The 24,968-nt window shown below is 41.6% G+C and overlaps 1 protein-coding gene across 2 annotated transcripts in view; it reads left to right on the top strand.

The window, feature by feature from the left end:
* The window catches only part of LOC126354126 (26S proteasome non-ATPase regulatory subunit 2-like), a 205,048-nt gene that overhangs the window by 37,618 nt on the left and 142,462 nt on the right, over positions 1-24,968 (top strand). For both annotated transcript variants that reach the window (XM_050003522.1, XM_050003523.1), the window contains exon 6: positions 6,872-7,030. In XM_050003522.1, the coding sequence (XP_049859479.1) occupies positions 6,872-7,030 (159 nt within the window). The remainder of the gene's footprint in view (positions 1-6,871; positions 7,031-24,968) is intronic.

The raw sequence follows: 24,968 nt of genomic DNA, 5'->3' as shown, positions 1-24,968 counted from the left end.
CTTCCCAGCAAATTAGGGACGCTGTTGCTCCTGGGGTATCGGCGACGACCATTCGCAACCGTCTCCATGAAGCTGGGCTACGGTCCCGCACACCATTAGGCCGTCTTCCACTCACTCCCCAACATCGTGCAGCCCGCCTCCAGTGGTGTCGCAACAGGCGTGAATGGAGGGACGAATGGAGACGTGTCGTCTTCAGCGATGAGAGTCGCTTCTGCCTTGGTGCCAATGATGGTCGTATGCGTGTTTGGCGCCGTGCAGGTGAGCGCCACAATCAGGACTGCATACGACCGAGGCACACAGGGCCAACACCTGGCATCATGGTGTGGGGAGCGATCTCCTACACTGGCCGTACACCTCTGGTGATCGTCGAGGGGACACTGAATAGTGCACGGTACATCCAAACCGTCATCGAACCCATCATTCTACCATTCCTAGACCGGCAAGGGAACTTGATGTTCCAACAGGACAATGCACGTCCGCATGTATCCCGTGCCACCCAACGTGCTCTAGAAGGTGTAAGTCAACTACCCTGGCCAGTAAGATCTCCGGACCTGTCCCCCATTGAGCATGTTTGGGACTGGATGAAGCGTCGTCTCACGCGGTCTGCACGTCCAGCACGAACGCTGGTCCAACTGAGGCGCCAGGTGGAAATGGCATGGCAAGCCGTTCCACAGGACTACATCTAGCATCTCTACGATCGTCTCCATGGGAGAATAGCAGCCTGCATTGCTGCGAAAGGTGGATATACACTGTACTAGTGCTGACATAGTGCATGCTCTGTTGCCTGTGTCTATGTGCCTGTGGTTCTGTCAGTGTGATCATGTGATGTATCTGACCCCAGGAATGTGTCAATAAAGTTTCCCCTTCCTGGGACAATGAATTCACAGTGTTCTTATTTCAATTTCCAGGAGTGTATTTCAGTGGAAAGGCAGTGCCAATTTTTAAATTAAAAATATTTTGTTTGTTCCTGGACTATCTTACAACACACTGTCAGGACACAGACTGCAGACAGGTGGTTTCAAGGTTTTGTTTGAAAATGGAAAAGGATTTTGTTGCCATTGCAAAGAAGAGAAAGCAAAACTGTATTCTCTGAAATTTACCAAAAACTCCTGCATGGCATGTCTAACTGAAACACTGAAAATCTGTTATCAGAGCCTAGAACATTTTAACTACTGACCTAAATGTGCCCCCTAAATATGTGGAAGGAATTAACGTTTAACGTATGAAGACACCAGAATTGTGCTTCATCTGCATTTAAAGGAAGCAAACAAGACTTCCACATGTCACAAGAGAATGAGCAATATGTCAACTGGAGGTAGTATTCAGTGAAGTCATGGGTTCTATTACTCCCATGTCTTACAAAAAAAAAGAGATACAACATTACATTTATGTATGACTGTGCCTATTTCACAGCTGTATTAATGATGGAAAATAAATTCAAAGTACAGGAATGTATTAAAAAGAATGGAATTGCAGCTACTGCTCATTTTAGTTTGAGGATTAATAAGTTCTGCTATGATAATGGACACGAATATTTGTCAATTAAAAACTGTTTTAGAGATAAGGGAAGCCCAAATCAATTGGCAGTGAGATAATCTCAACAAAATGGAGTGAGTACATGAATAGGAACGTAACAAACAAGGCTCACTGCATGTTATTGACAGTGGACTTTAAAAATGTTTTTGGACAGGCACTGTATGCATTGTGTTCACTTGATAAATAGAAAACCAATATATACATTGAAAATAACAGTTCCTGCTATTTTTTCATATTGTGAATTCCCAAAGTTGCAGAAACTTTCTTGACACATTCATAACTTCATGGTGAAGTAATCACTGAAAATTTTGATTGCAAAAGAAAGAAGTACTTAGTGTTCATATTGTGTTAATGGATGTCAGCTAAGTTGTCTGGAAGAGATTGCATCCCTCTTGGAAGAGATGTCAAGATTGATAAAAATTGTTTTTATTTTAGCAATGACAATTGGTTCTCTTGCAAAAAAGACACAAATAATGTTATCATTGGTGAAGAAAATGCCAATGACTAAGAAAATTACTCTCAAATGATAATGCAGCTGAAGACATGAAATATTCTAAAATTCACAAAGTGTAAGTGAAAGAAAATATTCATTGTGTATGGAAGATTATGCTGTATTAGCAGAAATGAAGGTCCGGAGACTTTCAATGAGATCTACAGCAGATTGAATAAAAGAGAATGGTTTCACATTGTAGCAGAAGAGATGTGAGTAACAAATGGAAATAGGACATTACCTGAATTACTTAATAACAGAAAGGCTATCAATACAAAGTGGATTTGTAAAGTTAAATTTGATGATGTTAGCAGTGGTTGTACTCAAAGAAAAGTTTTTGACTATGATGAAACATATATGCTCCTATAGCAAGGTTGACAACTGTAATAACATTACTTGCTGTTATGAATCATGAAAAATTGATTGCAAATCAAATGGATGTAAAAGATACTTGTCTCACAAAAATTAAGATGAAGAAATTTGTGTAAAGATACCAGTAGGATTTAAGTAAAATGAGGTACTGTAGGTAAGCTAAACAAAGTAATTTATGATCTAAAGCAGCCCGCAAGATCTTGGAATTTAAAGTAAGAAAGTATCTTACAGGGAGTTATTAGGATGTTTGCTTTATGTAACTCAAACAACAACCTGATTCTCACTATACTGTTACTTATTCTAGTTGTTATCAAAGTGATTGAAAGAAATCACACTGAAGTAAAATATTGCATTTCATAAAAGGCACACTAGGTTGTAGGATGTGTTATAAAAATGAGGAAAACAATGAAACTGTAGTAGCTTATGTTGATGCTGATTGAGTCAATAGGTCAGACAGATAATCAACATCACATCATGCCATCAAGCTGTTTTATATCACTGTAAGTTGGGGAAATGAAACCAAAATACTAAATGGTGTCTTCTACAGATGTTGAATTTCTATCACTTGCAACTTAGATTCTAGAATATTTGTGGTTCTAGGTATTCCATTACCTAAAAAATTTTCAAAACGAAAAACTTACGATTTATGGAGAGAGTGTCTTGACTTTCTTGTCTTTGTAAGTGAGACTATAAAAGGTAAAACACATAGGTATTAAACATGTGTTTTTAGAGGTTCATGACTGAAAAGGAAAATAGATGTGTAGTACATTTCTACAGAAAATCAGTTAGCTTACTTTTTTCAAAATCATTGTGCAAACAAAGATTTGAAAAATTGGCACAAGGAATGAGAATGAGTAAAATTGTTGACTGATGTTATGTTGAATTGAGGCAGAGTGAAAGAACAGCAGTTCTATATTTTGCTCATTAAGATTAGTGTACAATACATTCACCTATGGTAATGGAGAGCCTTCAAATTGTTCAGTGTATACCTATGGTAACGGAGAGCCTTCAAATTGTTCAGTGTATAGTGTGTGTGTGTGTGTGTGTGTGTGTGTGTGTGTGTGTTTTGTTGTAAAGTAGTATGTATGTTGTCATTGTAAATTATGTCTAATGTATTGTTCTTTCTTCAGTGAATAAATTAATTAAAACTAAACTTTCTTGCCTACTAACTATGTTGTTTTACCAATGTTCTTCACCATATAGCCATCTCAGACACTGGTCAGCTATTTGAATCAGTCAGTGTAAGCAGTACCAGAAAATGTGCGTATCAAGTCTAACTGGCTGATTTTCAACAATGCAAAAGTCTTAAGATTGGCTTGATCACAGTATAACCATGACCCACCAAGCTGCTAATATCCACTGCAAAATCGTCAGGCCATTTATGAAAATTTATTTGATTGCCTGTATGCTGTTGTTATAACTGCATATTGAAATTGGGGTAAACTGTTGCCCAAGTGCACAGAATGTGTCAACATTTTGGGTACTGAGGGCAAAACGCGTGTGTGTTATGAAGAAGAGCTAGAAGAAATTATGGTGTAAGTTCTTGAACTAATCAATTTATTAACAGAAACAATCAATTTTTGAAAATGTACTGAAATTGTATAGAAAAAATTTACTCACCAAGCAGTGGCAGCAGAAGGACACATAAGTTTGCAAGCTTTCAGAGCCAGTGGCTCCTCCTTCTGTAGGAGTGTTGAAGAGGAAGGAAGAAGGGTGTAGGTAAATGACTGGCACCGCTTGGGAAAAAGGAGTAGAGTTCGGAAAAGTCGCCCAGAACTGAGGGAAGTCTTACCAGGAGGGATAAGAAGGAAAGACAGGTTGGTGGGGTCTACACTGAATGAGATTTGAAAACCTGAGAGTTTAAAGGTGGAACATACACAAGACATAGATTACTGCCATAAGATAGTGCACTGGTTAATAAGAGTGCAAAGCTAAGTGCATTGCATGTAATTGGGGGGGGGGGGGGGGGGGGGGAATAAACAGGTCAGAATATGAAAGATATAGAAAATGAAAAGGGAGTGAAGATAGGAATGGATACTGTGAAGAAATCTTGAGACTGAAGAAATTAATGTAAATTAAGGCCAGGTGGGTGGCAGAAACAGAGATGTCTTGTAGCACCAGTTCCCACCCGCGAGCAAGTTCTCAGAAAATGGTATCTGTGGGATAAGCCAAGATTGTATGCTCGGTGAAACAGATACAAAGGTCATGAGTGACATGTTTTAGAAAATGTTGTGCAACAGGATATTGTGTTTTACCATGCCTGTGTCCATTCATCTCAACTGACAGCTTGGTGGTAGTCATACTGATGTAAAAGTCCAATCAGTGTTTACATAACAGCTGTTATATGATGTGTCGTTCACATGTGGCTCTCCCTGTGCTAGTATATTACAGATTTGTGTACATGGTGGTAGGGGATGCATAGGTCAAGTCATACAGTGGGGAAGGTCACAAGTATAGGAGCCATCGATTAGGGAGATGGGAACAGAAGGAGCATACATTCAGACAAGGATATTGGAGAGACTGGAAGTACGGCGGAGACCTATTCTAGGTGTGGTGGACAAAATGTCAAACAGAATGGACTTCATTTCAGTGCATGATTTTAGGAAGTCATAGCCTTGTCAAAGTGGCTGATTAATACATTCACGACCAGAATAACACGGAGTGACAAGTGGTGTACTCCTAAGTCATTTTTTGGAGGGATCAGCAGTACTAGGACTGGATGTGATGGCCCAAAAAATCTGTTTTGGAACTGGCAGATAACTTCGTTTCAGTATATGTCAATTTTCTCCATTTATGGCACACATCCAATCCACTAACAGTGATATGAAGAACACTGTTCTGAAAATGAGATTTTTGAATCTTGTATTTGACAAAAATATCACCTGGGGAATCTAAAACGAAGCTTGCATAAAGTACTTCTTATGATGGCTTAACTAAACATTGTGGGGAGCCTTTTCTTATGTTGAAGCTGTGAGCATTAGGTTCTCTCCCAAGGTTGTGATGAGAATGGCTTCTCATAAATTTCATTAGCAATTGTAGATATTGTGAGGGTACAGTTAGAATGCTGATCCCTTGAAGAGGTGTGAAGAAATGATAAAAATTATGAACAACACAAATTATACTCACAGATAATGCTCGTGTGGTAACTAATTTCGATATAAGTTATGAAACAACCCAAAATATTGGGCCATAAAGCATTAATGAGAAGTAATATACCAAATATGTAAATATGTTGATTTTTTGTTTCTGAGACTAGTAATTACATGAAGAGAAAAAGTTGCATTCTTGCTTAAAATGCATTATTGAGAATTTCTTGTGATGTTTGATGTCTGCTCAGTGGAATTTCTTTTAAATACATAATGTAGTAGAGTGCACATAAAACTGAACCTTCTAGGGGCCATGTGTCTTTTTCTCCCAATTACCAAAATCTCTTTTCCTTCCTTCATTCATTGAACAATTCTGAACCCATTAAAAAAAGTGGGACTCATAGCTATTGTGTAATTCATAGCTGTTGTTTGTATGCCATAGCTGTAAGTTTGAAAACTATATTGTACAATAAGTTGTGTGGCTATTTACTGTCCCATCAATAGCCAATGTGAATTATTTGCCCATATATACTATAGCAATTACTTCTCATTCTTTTCTTGTCTCATTATTTGGGATGTGGTTTAAGAGAGAATATATTTTCACATTCCTTAAGATTTCCACTTCTTTTGCTCAAAATTTGTTATTAACTTTGCCAAAGGCTGATGGTTCACACTCATGTAAGAAGACACGTCAAGTTGCAGATAGGTATAATTAAAAGAGTTTCTTTTAATCATGCCTGTTTGAAGCATGACATATCTTCTTTATTGTAAGTAGCAATCTAGCATTCTGCCTTTTCCTACATTGTTGATATTCCTACCTGGAGTTTCCATTGTTTGATCATTGTCTAACTTCTTTAGAAACATCTATAGTTCTGCTGGAACTACCATAGCTTTACAATATACAAACTGTGTTTGTTAATGTTTTGTCTTTGAAAGTTTTGATTTGATAATGTTCATTGGATTGTTCAGAGTTGAAATTAGAAGTGCTGGTTTTCAGTGAATAAAATAACTTGTTTAGTTAGATGTTCTTTGCGATATTGTGTTACCCAATTCATCCATTGAGTATTAGGGGCTATTACTTGAGTATATATTTATATAGTTAATGGAGGTGAGGATGCAACAGAAGCAAATAGCAAATGGAATGCAAATCATTCATAAGAAATATGACTGCCAAAACATCTAAGACTTTAAGTTGACAAAAATTGATTTTACATAGGGAATATCACAACATTACACTAGTGTGCAGAAACTGCAACACTTCACCATGATTGTTTAAATCTGTTGTTCTTTGTGTATATTTTAGTTACGTTTTCTTGCCATAATAAGTGATTTGTGTGAATTCTTCAATTATGGGTAGAAATTTGAAATCTGTTTTAAATGTTTTCAGTTGTGCTTTATATGTTGATGAAGCTGAACGTTCTGCAATACTAAATACTGTAATGAACACATATATGAAGTTTCAAGAACATGGCCATGCACTCTGCTTGGCATTGCAGATAGGTGACATGGAGAAAGTTGGTGCAATTTTTAATGCATGTACAGATCTGTAAGTACTTTGTTAACAATTCCGTATTAATTGTTTAAGAAATTTAGCCCACAAAAGCCATTTGTTTAGTGATGATAATGTCATTAACATATTTTCATTGATTGAGAAGCTACTGTGACTTGATAACCAGCAACTACAAGTGACAAAGTGTAAGTGGTCAGCATTATTGAAAGAACTAAGTAGAGTTGATGAAGGGCTGATGCTCATTTTATTTTCATAGGGACATATAGCAGCTGAGTAGTGGCCTGAGTTATTTCAAATGCTTGCATTGTTGACACCAAAATAGGGTTGGTGTGCTTGTGTACTATGGTCGGTGCATCTTTGACTGACACGGATGTGACAATGACATGGAAAACAAAGTCATTAAATACTAACAAAGAGATAACAAAGAGATAGAGGGGCTGGCCAGTACTTACCTCAGCTCAGTACAGCCGATAGATACACAAAAAACAACCGAAAATTTAAGTTCCTAGCTTTCGGAATAAATGCTCCTTCATCAGGGAGGAGATAGGGGAAAGAAAGGGAAGAAGGGAAAGTGGATTTAGTTAATCACAACCCAGGTTATGAAGCAACAGGGAAAGGAAAACAGGGAGAGTAGCAAGGATGGAGGCATGGTTGTCAGAGGGAAGCCAAAGATATTCTACTGTAGGTACTGTGCCAGCTTCAAACCAAAGAGGATGCATACAGAAATAAAGAGGTATATAGTATAAAGATGTAGGATGAAAAGATGCATGAATGGCTAAAGAGGAAAGGGAAAGAGGAGAAGACTGAAGAGTAAATGGGAGTGAGGTTGTTTAACGTAGGTTCAGTCCAGGGGGATGGTGGGATGAAAGGATGTGTTGGAGTGCAAGTTCCCATCTCCACAGTTCAGAGGGACTGGTGTTGGGTGGGAGAAGCCAAATGCCACATACGGTGTAGCAGGTTCCTAGGTCCCTAGAATTATGCTGGAGGGCATGCTCCGCTACTGGGTATTGGACATCTCCTAGGCGGGCAGTTCGTCTGTGTCCGTTCATGCGCTCAGCCAGTTTAGTTGTTGTCATACCAATGAAAAAGGCTGTGTAGTGCAGGCATGTCAGCTGACAAATGACATGTGTGGTTTCACACGTGGCCCTGCCTTGAATTGTGTGTGTTTTACCAGTAGCGGGGCTGGAGTAGGTGGTTGTGGGGGGATGCATGGGGCAGGTTTTGCAGCGGGGTCGGATACAGGGGTAGGAACCGCTGGGTAGAGAAGGTAGTCTGGGAATATTGTAGGGTTTAACAAGGATGTTACGGAGGTTAGGGGGACGACGAAAGGCAACTCTGAGTGGTGTGGGGAGAATTTTGTCAAGGGATGATCTCATTTCAGGGGTTGACTTGAGAAAGTCATATCCCTGGCGGAGTAATTTATTGATGTATTCAAGGCCAGGATAATATTGGGTGACAAGGAGAATTCTTCTGTGTGGTCTGAGGGTAGGAACATTGTTGTTGGACGGGGAGGAATGTATTGCTCGGGAGATCTGTTTGTGGACAAGGTCTGTAGGATAGTTGAGGGAGAGGAAAGCATTGGTTAGGTTATTGGTGTAATTGTTGAGGGATTCGTCACTGGAGCACATACGTTTGCCACGAATACATAGGCTGTAGGGAAGGGAGCATTTGATGTGGAATGGATGGCAGCTATCAAAGTGAAGGTACTGTTGTTTGTTTGTGGGTTTGATATGGACAGAGGTGTGGATGTGAGCTTCAACAAGAAAAAGGTCAACATCCAGGAAGGTGGCTTGGGTTTTGGAGAAGGACCAGGTGAAATTCAGATTCGAAAAGGAGTTGAGGTTATGGAGGAAATTAAGGAGTGTTTCTTCATCATGAGTCGAGACCACAAAGATGTCATCTATAAACCTATACCAGGCCAGGGGAAGCAGCTGTTGGGTCTTCAGGAAAGCCTCCTCCATGCGGCCCATGAAGAGGTTGGCATAGGACGGAGCCATCCTGGTTCCCATGTCAGTTCCCCTGATTTGTTTGTAGGTCTTGCCTTCAAAAGTGAAGTAATTATGGGTGAGGATGTAGTTGGTAAGTGTGATAAGGAATGAGGTTTTTGGAAGATCTACGGGTGGGCATTGGGAAAGGTAGTGCTCAAGGGCAGAGAGACCATGGGTGTGTGGGATGTTTGTGTAAATGGATGTAGCATCTATGGTGACAAGAAAAGTTTCAGATGGGAGAGGAGTAGGAATGGATTTGAGGCGTTCTAGGAAGTGGTTTGTGTCCTTGATGTAGGATGGGAGTCTGCGGGTGATAGGTTGGAGGTGTTGGTCTACCAAAGCTGAGATACGTTCTTTTGGGGCTTTGAAGCCTGCTACAATGGGACGGCCAGCATGGTTCTCTTTGTGGATTTTGGGTAATAGGTAGAAGATAGGGGTATGTGGCTCATGTGGAGTGAGTAAGTCTATCGAAGCTGTTGTGAGGCCTTGTGAGGGACCTTGGATTTTTAGTATTTTCTGCAGCTCAGTCTGGATGGAGGGAATGGGATCCTGGGTAACAGCTTTGTAGGTTGAGGTGTCGGAGAGTTGACGCAGTCCTTCTGCCACATACTCCACACAGTCAAGTACCACAGTTGTGGAGCCTTTATCCGCCGGGAGGATTACAATAGAGCAGTCTGCTTTCAGCTCCTTAATGGCCGGGATTCAGCTGGGGTGATGTTGGGGGTTGTCGGGATGTTCTTCAAGTAGGACTGGGAGGCAACATTGGATGTGAGGAATTCCTGAAATGTCTGCAAGGGATGGTTTTGGGGGAGGGGAGGAGGATCCCTTTGAGAAGGCGGTCGGAACTGTTCTAGACAAGGTTCAACCCTGGGTCTAGTATTTGGGGGCTGTGTTTGGGTAGTGAAGTGATATTTCCAGTTGAGGTTCTGGGTGAATGAGAGGAGATCTTTAACCAGGGTAGTGTGGTTGAATTTAGGTGTGGGGCTAAAGGTTAAGCTGCAAACTTGAGTCCCATGCCACACACCACCTGAAAAAACTATCCACAGTGCTAGTGCAACACCTAAGAAGTGGGGTCCCTCTCCCTATCCCTCACGAACACCAACCACAACAGAACCGTCAACAAACCCCCCTCATAGCCAACAAACCTAGCCTAGCCACCCTACTCAATCTCCCCATCCCAGCACATACCCCACACAGACCAAATCTCAACCATAACCACAGTCAAATGCCACATATCACCAACCCCAATTCAGTTCTAAACCTCTCATCCAGATCCTTCTCTCCTCCAGAGACATCTGTTCTATCAAGAGGCTTAACCTTTAGCCCCACACCTAAATTCAACCACACTGCCCTGGTTAAAGATCTCCTCTCATTCACCCGGAACCTCAACTGGAAATATCACTTCACTACCCAAACACAGCCCCCAAATACTAGACCCAGTGTTGAACCTTGTCTAGAACAGTTCCGACCGCCTTCTCAAAGGGATCCTCCTCCCCTCCCCCAAAACCATCCCTTGCAGACATTTCAGGAATTCCTCACATCCAACGTTGCCTCCCAGTCCTTCTTGAAGAACATCCCGACAACCCCCAACATCACCCCAGCTGAATCCCTTGCCATTAAGGAGCTGAAAACAGACTGCTCTATTGTAATCCTCCTGGCAGATAAAGGCTCCACAACCGTGGTACTTGAGCATGTGGAGTATGTGACAGAAGGACTGCGTCAACTCTCCGACACCTCAACCTACAAAGCTGTTACCCAGGATCCCATTCCCTCCATCCAGACTGAGCTGCAGAAAATACTAAAAATCCAAGGTCCCTCACAAGGCCTCACAACAGCTTCGATAGACTTACTCACTCCACATGAGCCACATACCCCTATCTTCTACCTATTACCCAAAATCCACAAAGAGAACCATCCTGGCCGTCCCATTGTAGCAGGCTTCAAAGCCCCAAAAGAACGTATCTCAGCTCTGGTAGACCAACACCTCCAACCTATCACCCGCAGACTCCCATCCTACATCAAGGACACAAACCACTTCCTAGAACGCCTCAAATCCATTCCCACTCCTCTCCCACATGAAACCTTTCTTGTCACCATAGATGCTACATCCCTTTACACAAACATCCCACACACCCATGGTCTCTCTGCCCTTGAGCACTACCTTTCCCAATGCCCACCCGAAGATCTTCCAAAAACCTCATTCCTTATCACACTTACCAACTTCATCCTCACCCATGATTACTTCACTTTTGAAGGCCAGACCTACAAACAAATCAGGGGAACTGACATGGGAACCAGGATGGCTCCGTCCTATGCCAACCTCTTCATGGGCCGCATGGAGGAGGCTTTCCTGAAGACCCAACAGCTGCTTCCCCTGGCCTGGTATAGGTTTATAGATGACATCTTTGTGGTCTCGACTCATGGTGAAGAAACACTCCTTAATTTCCTCCATAACCTCAACTTCTTTTCGAATCTGAATTTCACCTGGTCCTTCTCCAAAACCCAAGCCACCTTCCTGGATGTTGACCTTCTTCTTGTTGAAGCTCACATCCACACCTCTGTCCATATCAAACCCACAAACAAACAACAGTACCTTCACTTTGATAACTGCCATCCATTCCACATCATACGCTCCCTTCCCTACAGCCTATGTGTTCGTGGCAAACATAACTGTTCCAGTGACGAATCCCTCAACAATTACACCAATAACCTAACCAGTGCTTTCCTCTCCCGCAACTATCCTACAGACCTTGTCCACAAACAGATCTCCCGAGCAATACATTCCTCCCCGTCCAACAACAATGTTCCTACCCTCAGACCACACAGAAGCATCCCCCTTGTCACCCAATATTATCCTGGCCTCGAATGCATCAATAAATTACTCCGCCAGGGATATGACTTTCTCAAGTCAGCCCCTGAAATGAGATCATCCCTTGACAAAATTCTCCCCACACCACTCAGAGTTGCCTTTCGTCGTCCCCCTAACCTCCGTAACATCCTTGTTAAACCCTACAATATTCCCAGACTACCTTCTCTACCCAGCGGTTCCTACCCCTGTATCCGACCCCGCTGCAAAACCTGCCCCATGCATCCCCCCACAACCACCTACTCCAGCCCCGCTACTGGTAAAACACACACAATTCAAGGCAGGGCCACGTGTGAAACCACACATGTCATTTGTCAGCTGACATGCCTGCACTACACAGCCTTTTTCATTGGTATGACAACAACTAAACTGGCTGAGCACATGAACGGACACAGACGAACTGTCCGCCTAGGAGATGTCCAGTACCCAGTAGCGGAGCATGCCCTCCAGCATAATTCTAGGGACCTAGGAACCTGCTACACCGTATGTGCCATTTGGCTTCTCCCACCCAACACCAGTCCCTCTGAACTGCGGAGATGGGAACTTGCACTCCAACACATCCTTTCATCCCGCCATCCCCCTGGACTGAACCTACGTTAAACAACCTCACTCCCATTTACTCTTCAGTCTTCTCCTCTTTCCCTTTCCTCTTTAGGCATTCATGCATCTTTTCACCCTACATCTTTATACTATATACCTCTTTACTTCTGTATGCATCCTCTTTGGTTTGAAGGTGGCACAGTACCTACAGTAGAATATCTTTGGCTTCCCTCTGACAACCAAGCCTCCATCCTTGCTACCCTCCCTGTTTTCCTTTCCCTGTTGCTTCATAACCTGGGTTTTGAGTAACTAAATCCACTTTCCCTTCTTCCCTTTCTTTCCCCTATCTCCTCCCTGATGAAGGAACATTTATTCCGAAAGCTAGGAACTTAAATTTTCGGTTGTTTTTTGTGTATCTATCGGCTGTACTGAGCTGAGGTAAGTACTGACCAGCCCCTCTATCTCTTTGTTAGTATTTGTTTCACATCTTTATATGAGATTTTCCATTAATTATTTAAAGTCATTAAATACTAATATTTACAATGGTGAGGTTGACAGGTGACTTCCTGATTGCAACGGAGACCACATGAGACGGTCACCTATGCTAAATATGATTGACAGGCTAGTGAGACTGAAGATAGGTTAACACTGCTTAGTACTGGGCACATGGCACAGGAAATTAAGTCCTTAAGGATATACAGATTTCAGAAAATGGCTAGCCTACATTATTTACAAATTGGAATAATTTATAGAAGAGCTGATATGACTTTTGGTCCAATCGAGGTTTAAAAATTGTATCCTTTTTATTGGAGTAATTTACCTGGAATTACATTAAACTATAGCAGAGGAATTGCCAGCTGCAAAGGTATTCTGCTCCATGACATCAAACAATTAGTAAAGGAATGGAAAGATAATGCCATGACTAAGATTAGAAGTACCATAGACAGAGAAATAGACTATTTTGAAGTACTATCAACTTTACCTTAAAGGTATCACTGTTTCCAGAGTACATTCTAACTCATTTCCTCCAAATAATAGTTTGACACTATATGTGCTGTTCCAAGTGAAAATGACCAGTCTACCAGTTAACTGGTTATTTGTGTGTTCCATAGGTCATAATTGTGACCTCATGCTATGATGTGGCACAAGTTAGCTGTACAATTATGGTATATCTTCTCAGCAGAAAATACTACAACATGCTGACCTTTTGTATGATTTCTTATAGTTTATTTATTTATTCTATATTTACATCTGTTAACTGTCTCTCTCCCCCTCTCTGGAACACACACACACACACACACACACACACACACTACACACAATTCTACTACCACTAATTTAAAAATTCTGGACCAGAAGAAATTTTCAAGCAGATGCGATTTCAGTGGTTTGAATTTAATTGTATTATCTTTTAAGTGCTTTACGTCCATGGGTAGGTGGTCAAAGATTTTTATGACTGAATTCCTCACTCATTTCTGTGCTATACTCATATTGAGTGGTCAATGGTGTAAATCAGTCCTCCTCCTAGTATTACACACTGCCAGGAAAAGAAATAGTACAATCTTGTAGAGGTTTCCAATTCACTCAAGAGATATTGTTGCTACAGTGCATGTATTCATAAAATGATTACAGTTACAGATCAGTAGCACAAGCAGTTCTGAGGTACCACATATCAACCCATGCTGAAACACCCATATTAATATGTGTTGTAGCCTCCATGGGCAGCAATGCAGGCACTAATTCTGGTATCCAGCCAATTGTAGAGATGCTGAATACTGTCCTGAGATGCGTTATTCTATGCGTGCTTGACCTATTCACATAGTTCTGTAAGAGTTGTTGATTGATGAGTCACTCAAGTCACTTCTCATTCCATCATATCCCACATGTGCTCAATTGGAGACAAGTCTGGAGAATGTGACGGCCGGGGAAGCTGCTGCACATCTTGTAGAGCACGTTGAGATTCACAAGCAAGAGTATTACCCTGTTGGCACAACACATCACCTTTCTTTTGTAATAATGGGAAAACAATAGGTCTAACAACATTCTGTGTGCTGAGTGCATGTTAGCATCCCCTCCAGGAACACCAAAGGTGAATGAGAGTTGTAGCTTATCACACCACAGACCATAAGGCCTGGGATCAGTCCAGTGTGTCTTGGACGAATGCACTCTAGGAGACAGCAGTTATGAAGTCTATGTCATATGCACAAACTGCTATCACTTGCATGCAGTCAGAATTTGCTTTCGTTGGTGAAGTCCACAGCATGACATTCCATCTTCCAGGTGATCCTCTGATGGCACCAGTTCAGCCATCTATGTTGATGCTGTGGCATGAGTGGAAAACAGACAAGAGGTGTGCATGCCCATAGTCCAACTGATAATAACTGGTTCACAACAGTTTGTGTTGATGTGTCTGGGCACATAAGACCTCTTATCTGTGCTGTGGTTGCCGTACAGTCTGCCACTGCTGCCTTTACAGAATGACAATTTTTGTGAGCACCTTTGCTGCTTGGCCATCAGAACCTCATCTAAGGATGTGAGAATGTTCACATGACCACTGATACAGCATCGTTGCATGACTGAACTGTGCATCCAACTTGTGTGGCAATTCTTCAAAAGAACCCTTCCCACCACTCACAAGGCCACAATTTGACCCCTTTCAAACTTACTCATTTGGCTATAGGAAACACAAGTACATTTCCATGGCATGGTTGCCTGCTTGCTTCACCTGTTTGCACCACTCTGCGCCTTCTGTCTGGGAGCATTCCCTATTGAAAGGTAGGCACAGATGGCACTGCGATGACTGTGCCAGTATGTTACCTGTTGGCAGATGATGTTGAAACCATTATCAGTACATCTAGTATGCCCAGGTATCATATGCCACAATCAGACTAAAATCAGTGCTGTCTTTCCAGGTACACTATTTGTTTTTCTGGCAGTGTACTTATTGATGTTATTGTTGTTTTTAAACTGTGATAACAAACTTCATAAGAGAGTAAACGTACTGTTAGACTGTTGTCAGTATGCCCACCTGTTAATAGGGCTGTCTACAAGAGATTCTAGAGTGTACATCACATATTATCTGAATAAAACGTTCTTGGTTTTCAAGCTGTGTCAGTTTGAATTGACACAGTTTGAATACTGAGAAGATTTTATTCAGACATGCTGCTGCAAAAGACCTGAGGACACATATTATCCTTATTGGGTCCTTATATGCAACAATCGCTTTTTTGAAATGATAATTAAATTGACATCTTAGCTGCAAACAGGTACTGATATACATAATTGGGGACATGTTAAAAATGTGTGCCCCAACCGGTACTCGAACCTGGGATCTCCTGCATACATGACAGATGCTCTCTCCAGCTGAGCCACTGAGGGCACAGAGGATAGTGTGCCTGCAGAGACTTATCCCTTGCAAGCTCCCCGTGAGAACCAAATTCCCAACATGGCCGCACCACTACATTCGCAGCGCGCATAAAAGATGTTTGCCCATCACACTCATTACTCATGGCATATTAATCTACCAAGTCCCATGTGACTTGGGGCATAGCGTGTGCGTTCGCACAAGAATGTCAATGACCGGGTAGCGATATTTTAACTATAAAGAAAGTAGTATCTGTTCGCAAAAGAACAGATGCTATTGATGACCATGCAGCTTCTCTAAAATGAAATGATAATAAAATCGACACCCTAGCTGCAAACAGGTGGTGATGTAAATCATTGGGGACATGTTGAAAATGTGTACCCTGACCGGGACTCGAACCTGGGACCTCCTGCTTACATGGCAGATGCTTTATCCATCTGAGCCGCCAAGGGCACAGAGGATAGTTTGCCTGCAGGGACTTATCCCTCGTACGCATCCCATACTTTTGGGAGCAGATTCTACCTTCATATATAGATAAAATATGCTTCTCAGCCATTGACATTCTTGTGCAAACACACACGTTATGCCTCAACTTGCACGGGCTTTGGTAGTTTAATCTGCCATGAATAACAAGTGTGATGGGCAGACATCTATAAGGCACACTATGATTGTAGTGGTGTAAACATGTTGGGAATGTGGGTCTCACGGGGAGCGTGCCAGGAATAAAACCATGCAGGGGCAGTATCACCTGTGCCCTCAGTGGCTCAGATGGATAGAGCGTCTGCCATGTAAGCAGGAGATCCAGTGTTCGAGTCCCAGTCAGGGTACACATTGTCAACATGTCCCCAATGATGTATATCAATGCCTGTTTGCAGCTAGGGTGTCGATTTAATTATCATTTCATTCTAGAGAAGCTGCATGGTCATCAGTGGTATCTATTCTTTCGAGAACCGCGTTCTCTCCGCAGTCCACGCTCGTGGCCGTGCGTCGGCGGTCGCTGAGAGACTGGCGTCGGCATCTGTGGTGGCTTTGGTGTAACTGCCTCATCCGCCCTAGTCGCTCGTTCGTTTTCTTTGCTGAGCATCTTTCTAATTAGACTGAGTGCTGGTTCCCATGCCTTGCTGAGGTTATAGCGCAATCTCTGTTGATGAGTGCATCCCTGGTACGAATTTTGATAGCCTCTCTAACGTCGCTGTCGCAGTATTTAGATGTCTGGATTGATGGTGTTACCTGGGTGACCGCTGATGATGCACACAAGAAGGCCTCGGGATGACAGAATCTAAATTTTCTCATCTCTCTGATAAACCATCACTGTAGGCTCCACGCAAGATGTTCATCAATCTCACAGACATTGAGCTGACTGGTGATGCAGTCTCTGTTCTGGAGAAGGGACTTAATTTTGTGCTCACACCTAGGTTCATGCCGGTAGCGGACATCATCAGTGCAGTTGAACAGGTTGCTGCACGACTACCACCTGAAGCAGATGAAGGAGTGCACCAGGAAACCTGCTGTGCTCTGACGAGAACTAAACCAATCAAGTTGAATATTACCAGCAGGGAGAGGGCAGCCATTTAAGACCTGAGATGAAGCCCTGAGATGTTGTCTTACCAGCTGACAGAGGCAATGCTACAGTTGTCCTTTCCCATAAGGACTACATTGAGAAGATGCAGAGCCTGCTAAGTGATGAATCTTACAGGAAGATCAACCCTGACCCCACAAAGAAGGTGGAGAACAAGACTAGGGCTCTTCTCAAGTACTCGGATTTAGCAGAGGGTGTCGCCAAGAAATTGACACAAGGATCTGTAACACCAAGACTTTATGGACTCCCTAAAGTCCACAAAGAAGGGGTGCCATTATGCCCAATTGTCAGCAACATTAGAGAACCTACATATTTGCTGCTCAAATACCTGTCAGAACTACTAAGCCCTTACATTGGTAAATGCCCTCATCACATTCGGAATTCTATGGATTTCGTAAAACATCTTGAGAACTTCAAGCTGAAAGGCTCAGATATACTGGTGAGTTTTGACATTGCCTCATTATTCACCAGGGTGCCTCTTCAAGAGTCTGTTGAGCTCATTGCACAGAAATTTGACAAAAAGACGACAGACCTTTTCAGGCACGTTCTGACCTCCACATATTTTCTGTTTAATGGAGAATACTATGAGCAATCAGGAGTAGAAGTGGGGAGCCCACTTTCACCTGTGGTCACGAATTTCTGTATGGAGTATTTCGAGGAGGAAACTTTGGCGTCATCCAAATGGAAAACTACTTGTTTTTTATGTTATGTTGATGACACTTTGTGATATGGCCCCATGGAAGGGACAAGCTCCTAGATTTCCTTACACACCTGAACTCCATACATCTGAACTTCAAATTCACTATGGAGACCGAAGCAGAAGGAAGTTTACCATTCCTGGACATCATGGTCAAAAGAAAGAGTGGATGGCACCCTGGGCCATGGGGTATACAGGAAGAAAATGCACACTGACCTGTATTTGCATGCATATAGCTTCCACCACTCTTCGCAGAGGAATGGGGTACTAAAAACACTGGTACACAGGGCGCGCACCATCTCGGACGTAGAGAGTCTGCCCCATGAGGTGGAACACCTCAAAACTGTATTTCGGAAAACCGGGTATTCAGAATGGCAGACGCACTCTCTGCCCTTGCTCTACAGTACAGCGTGTGGAGATGGACAAAGTCACGGAGGAAGAGATCCACCGCCTATATACTGTATACTGGCGCTCTATCGGGGAAAATAGGACGTATATTGAGGAAACACTGAGTAGGAACTGTCTTATGCTCATTCAATAAAACACGAGCATTATTGGGAAGTGTCAAAGATGATCTCGGTTTGTGGAAGGCCGGCATATACCAGATTCCCTGTGAGTGTGGGAAGACTTACATTGGACAGACAGTGCGCACCATCGAAGATCGTTGCCAAGAACATCAAAGGCACACTCGACTTATGTACCCCAACAAGTCGGCAGTCGCAGAGCACTGTTTGTCCGAAAATCACGAAATTGACTACCAACATACCAGAGTCTTGGAACAGACATCTAAATACTGGAGTAGCGTCGTTAGAGAGGCTATCTAAGTTCATACCAGAGACAGACTCATTAACAGAGATTGCAGCTATAACCTCAGCAAGGCATGGGAACCAGCACTGAGTCTAATTTGAAAGAGGCTCAGCAAAGAAAATAAACAAGTGACCGGGGTGACGAGGCAGTTACACAAATGTCACCACAGATGCCGACGCGCAGGAGCGGGCACGGACCATGGAGAGAAATCCTCGCAGGGGAAGGGGATTTAGGACAGCTGTCCACCCTCAGGAGCTCAGTTTATCAGCGCACTTGATGATGGGGAAATGTCTGATCACCGAAATATTGTACCCTTTGGACACTATGGACCGGCAGTACACCTGTGGACTGTTTGAGCAAGAAATACACCGGGAGAAGTTGAAGAATCACATTAAAATGATTGCTTGTATGTTGTAAAAAGCATCAGCAATTGTAAATATATTTGTAGAACCAAATCATAACAAATACGTAGGTTTTTGTATGTAAATTTACCAGTATTCAAAGATTCTAAATTTATTCCAGTTAGATGTGTTCCCCCCAAGCAGACAAAGAAAACAGAAACAGTGATAAAATCTTCCTGGGTGATCAGCTGAGTGGTGATGTCATCTTGTCACAATATTTCAATGAGTTTTGTACCCTTCACCTTCAGTCAAAGGGGCACTTTGCCTGAAGATGAAGAGTATGAAATTCATTGAAACATTATGACAAGGTGACACCACCACTTGGCTAATGACTCGAGAAGATTTTATCACTGGAAAATACCAAGAAAACCTCCAATCACATAAAAGAAAAGCAGCTACTTTCAAAAGAAAGAGTCATTATGTGAAAATGGTAAATGTCTAATGAAAATCAGTAACACCACTGAAGGGACAGTACTGAAACAATCACATCCTATTCCAGTTGTAGTGCACAACAAATTATAAGAGTACACATCTAATTATGATAAAGAATTTGAAACATTCCTCAGGGGACCAAAAAGCCCTTCCCATGAACCTCTGTAGGCACATATCCCCAGATGGAAGATAGTGGAAGGGATAAAATCAATAGTGGCAGAGATGAAATGAAATCACACCAATATGGTGACTCCTTATGCTATAGTGTAATGTAGATGAGTTTAGAATGCTTGTGGAGCAGTCCTGAATTTAACTGCAAATGAGGCCACTATTCTGGAGCTGCACTCTTCCTTTTATGTCTTAACATGTGTTCCTGACATTATGAACAATACACAGCAGGAAATAATGACAGTTTGAATTGCCATGACCATTCAACAACCTTAAAAACAGACCACTGTGATGGATAGTCGGATGGACACAGAGGCTAAATTGATGCTGTGTAGCCAGTTTTCTGTATTACTAACATCAAAAAAGCTTTTAACAATGTGTGGAATGCATTACAAACATGGCTCACAACACTGCTGATTTACTCTTTCTTAACCTTCACATCATTTATGAAACCCAACCATTTTCTTGTGCAGTAAGTAATTCCACTCTACAGTCAGTCATAATCATATAGTACTATAACTTTTCAACAGAGAACCTTACAACTATTAGTAAAACAGAGACATTGTTTTGCCAGAATAATAGTACAGAGATTATGGTGTTAAATTCTGAATGCTTTCACATTCGAATAAAGTCCCAGTAGTCAGCAGGACAAAACATGAGTAAAATTTTTGAGTGACATGGGAGGTGCTCAGTTACTGGACCAATGAACAGTTGTGATCTCCATACCAACCTCAAAGAAATAGCCCAAGCTATGGTATAAAATCTGATTACAGTGAGTGTCTCCAGCATTCAGATCAGTATAAATGCCAGTTGGGGCTTTTGTTCAAACAACGAAGAACTTCACAGATTTTCCTGAACACAATGTGGTGGCTGAAGTCAACATTGTCTACAGCAGATGTCACAGCACCAAGTCATGCTATTTCCATTACACCATAAAGTTCACTCACAGGGCCAGTTAATAAAATACTCCTCACACTGGACAAGTAAATGTGAAAAGTAGGACACTTTTGCTACTCGGGGAGGGATGAGATTTGAACCAGTGGTTTCAAAGCGAAATGACTGTACATACCCAAGTAACTACCATCATTCAGCATTAAAACTAATGAAGAGTGAAAATCTTATTCTGGAAACATCCCCCAGACTGCGGCTAAGCCATGTCTCCGCAGTATCCTTTCTTTCAGGAGTGCTAGTTCTGCAAGGTTCTCAGGAGAGCTTCTGTAACGTTTGGAAGGTAGGAAACGAGATACTGGCAGAAGTAAAGCTGTGAGGACCGGGAGTGAGTCGTGCTTCGGTAGCTCAGATGGTACAGCACTTGCCCGCGAAAGGCAAAGGTCCTGAGTTCGAGTCTCGGTTGGTGCACACAGTTTTAATCTGCCAGGAAGTTTCATATCAGCGCACACTCAGCTGCAGAGTGAAAATCTCATTCGGGAAACATCCCCCAGGCTGTGGCTAAGCCATGTCTCCACAGTATCCTTTCTTTCAGGAGTGCTAGTTCTGCAAGGTTCTCAGGAGAGCTTCTGTAACGTTTGGAAGGTAGGAAACGAGATACTGGCAGAAGTAAAGCTGTGAGGACCGGGAGTGAGTCGTGCTTCGGTAGCTCAGATGGTACAGCACTTGCCCGCGAAAGGCAAAGGTCCTGAGTTCGAGTCTCGGTTGGTGCACACAGTTTTAATCTGCCAGGAAGTTTCATATCAGCGCACACTCAGCTGCAGAGTGAAAATCTCATTCGGGAAACATCCCCCAGGCTGTGGCTAAGCCATGTCTCCACAGTATCCTTTCTTTCAGGAGTGCTAGTTCTGCAAGGTTCTCAGGAGAGCTTCTGTAACGTTTGGAAGCTAGGAGACGAGATACTGGCAGAAGTAAAGCTGTGAGAACCGGGCATGGGACATGCTTCAGTACCGCAGATGGTAGAGCACTTGCCCGCGAAGGGCAAAGGTCCCGAATTCGAGTCTCGGTCGGGCACACAGTTTTAATCTGCCAGGAAGTTTCATAGCTATGATGTTTCAGCATCTTCTGATGCACACAGCCTGCACTGCAGCACTTGGAATACAGTTAGTTTAATTATAACCACCCAGTACCTTCTACAGATCCGGTGTGAAATGGTCCTTTTCATTTAAACAATAACAAATAACCTGCAACAAAACACGTAAATGTTCTGTACACTCAGGTGCATATGATAATTCTTAGGCTACATGTGGCCATGTGTCATCAAATACACACACGTGCAACACTTATTTACAGTAATTGCACAACTCCACTGATTTGTAGAGAAGTTAGATTGTTCTAATACTCACATTATTTGGTGTTATTAGTAACACATGCACATCAGTTGGTTCTACTTAGAAATTTATCAGTGGAGTAGGAGGAGTTGCCCACAACTAAATCCCTTAGGCTCTTCTGAAACTGAAATTTATTAGTAGTCAAATTATTTACAGCTGCTGGCAACTATTGAAAATGTATGTTCCTGAATAACGTGTTAGTGACTTTAAATCTTTGTGAAGATTCTTCTTATTTGCAGTACCGATTCCATGAACTAAGTTGTATGTTTGAAGAAAAAAGATATATTTTTACTGAGAATTTGATTAAGACATGTCTTGGAAAACACTGGTTAGTATTCCTAGTTCCCTAAACAGGCCTCTGCAAGATGTTCTTGTATTTATACCAAAAATAATTCTTATTACATGTTTCTGATAAAGAAAACTTGAGCTTCTCTTGATGAGTTACCCCCAAAAATAGCCCCTTGTGATATGGAAAAAAAGTAAACTTAGTGTGCTGGCTTTTTTATTTTTATATCACCTATGCCTGTAACATTCACATTGCAAATAGAGATTTGTTTAGGTGCGTCAGCATTTCTGTGGTATGCTTCTCCCAGATGAATTTATTGTCAAGTTGTGATCCTAAGAATTTAAAAATGTCAACATCTTCAATCTGTTTGCTGTGGTGATGAGTGGAACAGGCGCCAACAGCTACTCACATAACATACATCATGATGGTGGTACTCCATTCTTGTGAGGCAGAAATTCAAACAAGCCAGCTTACTAGCATATCGACAGAGAGTGACACGAGTGGCCAGGCCAGTAGCAGCTCCAAGGTGCATGCACAGCCCTGATCAGCATGCAGAGGCTGAACTATCTCCTGCTTCTGCCAAAACCAAGTTTGAGCCAATGAAACAGAAATTTCACTCTGTGAGATGGCTATTTAGGCCAGTGTCGCAGTGGTAGTCAGCAGCTCCAGTGCAGCAAGTTGCATCGGGAAGGCTTCTCCTGGATGATGCACTACCATGATCAACTCCTCTATTCTTCACTCTCACCCTGAAGTGAGATTTTGTCAAACAGGATGGCTCTGGCTGGAGAGGACTTGGTATTCTAGTTTGCTACATTTTCCATACTTGGAAAATGTCAGACTTAGTGCCAGCATTACAAAGTGCATTGATACAGACTTTGAAAGATTGAAACTGTGACTGTTACTTTTTGGAACTCAGTCAAGTGAAGAAAGTCTTTTTTTAATTTTCCTTTTCCTCGGCAGTTAGTTTTATATTAATACCATATGTGTGTAGTTATTCTTGTGTTGCAAGATAAAACTGTTTTTTAGTATAACTGAAGGAAGCGCATATCACTGTTTGCCATCATATTTTTAGACATATGCTGGCAGAAAACCTCTTACAAGTTCTAAACTGCATGTAATTGTTTTTTAAAGTTAAATGGCAACGAATTTATTAATGTAAATGAAAATTTTGTTAGTCTATCCTTCTAGATTACAATTGATTTGCTATATATTACAATGTTTGTTTCATCTGCAAGCAAAACAAACTTGGCATCTGGTTACATTACAAATGAAAGGTGATTGATAACATAAGAAAAAGTAAGGGCTGTTAGATAGCATCCTGTGGGAGACCATATATAATTAGTTCCCATTTGATTGATGACCGATAGCTTAATACAGGTCTCTTTCCTAATGAAACCATTTGTTTCCTGTCAGAATTGTGGAGTTTGAACCATTTGACAGCATTTCTTGTTAGCATATAATATGGTTATTTACTTAAGAGGATATTGTGATGCACACAGTCAAATTTCTTTGCACAAAATTAATGGTAGTGTGTAATTTACTGTCTAATCAATTAAGTATATTCTCGCCTTACATGTAGAGTCTTCTCAATATCAGAATCCTTTAGAAATACCAACTGTGACTTTGGCAATATATTATTTGGTATCAGATGTTTAAGAAGCTGATTGTACATTACCTTTTCTATATTTTTTGAGAATGCTGGCAAAAGTGAAATTCGACAGAAATTTGACCATATTTCATCAACTCCTTTCTTAAACAAAGGCTTAACATCAGCATATTTCAACCATTCACATAATGTTACACAGTTAAATGACTGTTTGCTTAATATGTTACTATACTCCAAAGCACATTCTTTAGTTAACTTCGTTGATATTTTATAATAATCACCAGATTTTTTTTTATTTTAACGATTTTATGGTGATTATTACTTCTACTGGTATAGTGAGGATCGTATTCATATTACTGAAATTACTGCTATTGACTGGTCAGAGATATCCCATGACAGCATCTACTTAACTTGAAAACTCAGTTTTTCCAGTAACAATTGTGAAATGGTTGTTAAGAAGTTTTGCAACACTGTACACATATGTTACCAGCATACAATTTACTCCTAATGCTGTCTTCTACTCTTCATGCCTGGCCCTATCAGTCTCCTCCTTTTCTATATCCCATATTGTCTATTGTCTTTTTTTAAAATTATCTTTTGTGATTGTATTTTTCATGTTATGCCTTGGCTTTGTTATACATATTACTTCTGTAATATTTTGCAACATCTCTTGCAATGAGCTGCAGCATCGGCATCAGAGCTGTTTCTGACTGAAAGGTGGAGTTTTCTTTGTGTTTTGCAAGACACATTTTCCCCTTAAATAATCCATGGCTGCTTTGATGACTTTGGTCCAATCTAGGTTACTTTTGTGTGTGTGTGTGGTGGTGGTGGTGGTGGGGGGGGGGGTATTAAAAAAGTATTGTATTTTTAATTCATGCCATGAGCATTGTGAACATCACTCCAGTTCTCATCTCTCAGGAGTGTACTAAATCAATCAGTTTTCGGCTTGCTGACTGCCCTC

The sequence above is a fragment of the Schistocerca gregaria genome, chromosome 3 (assembly GCF_023897955.1).
Source record: "Schistocerca gregaria isolate iqSchGreg1 chromosome 3, iqSchGreg1.2, whole genome shotgun sequence".
In the NCBI taxonomy this organism is placed as follows: domain Eukaryota; kingdom Metazoa; phylum Arthropoda; class Insecta; order Orthoptera; family Acrididae; genus Schistocerca; species Schistocerca gregaria.
Note: the sequence above shows the minus strand (reverse complement) of the source record. Positions and strands in the feature narration are given on the sequence as shown.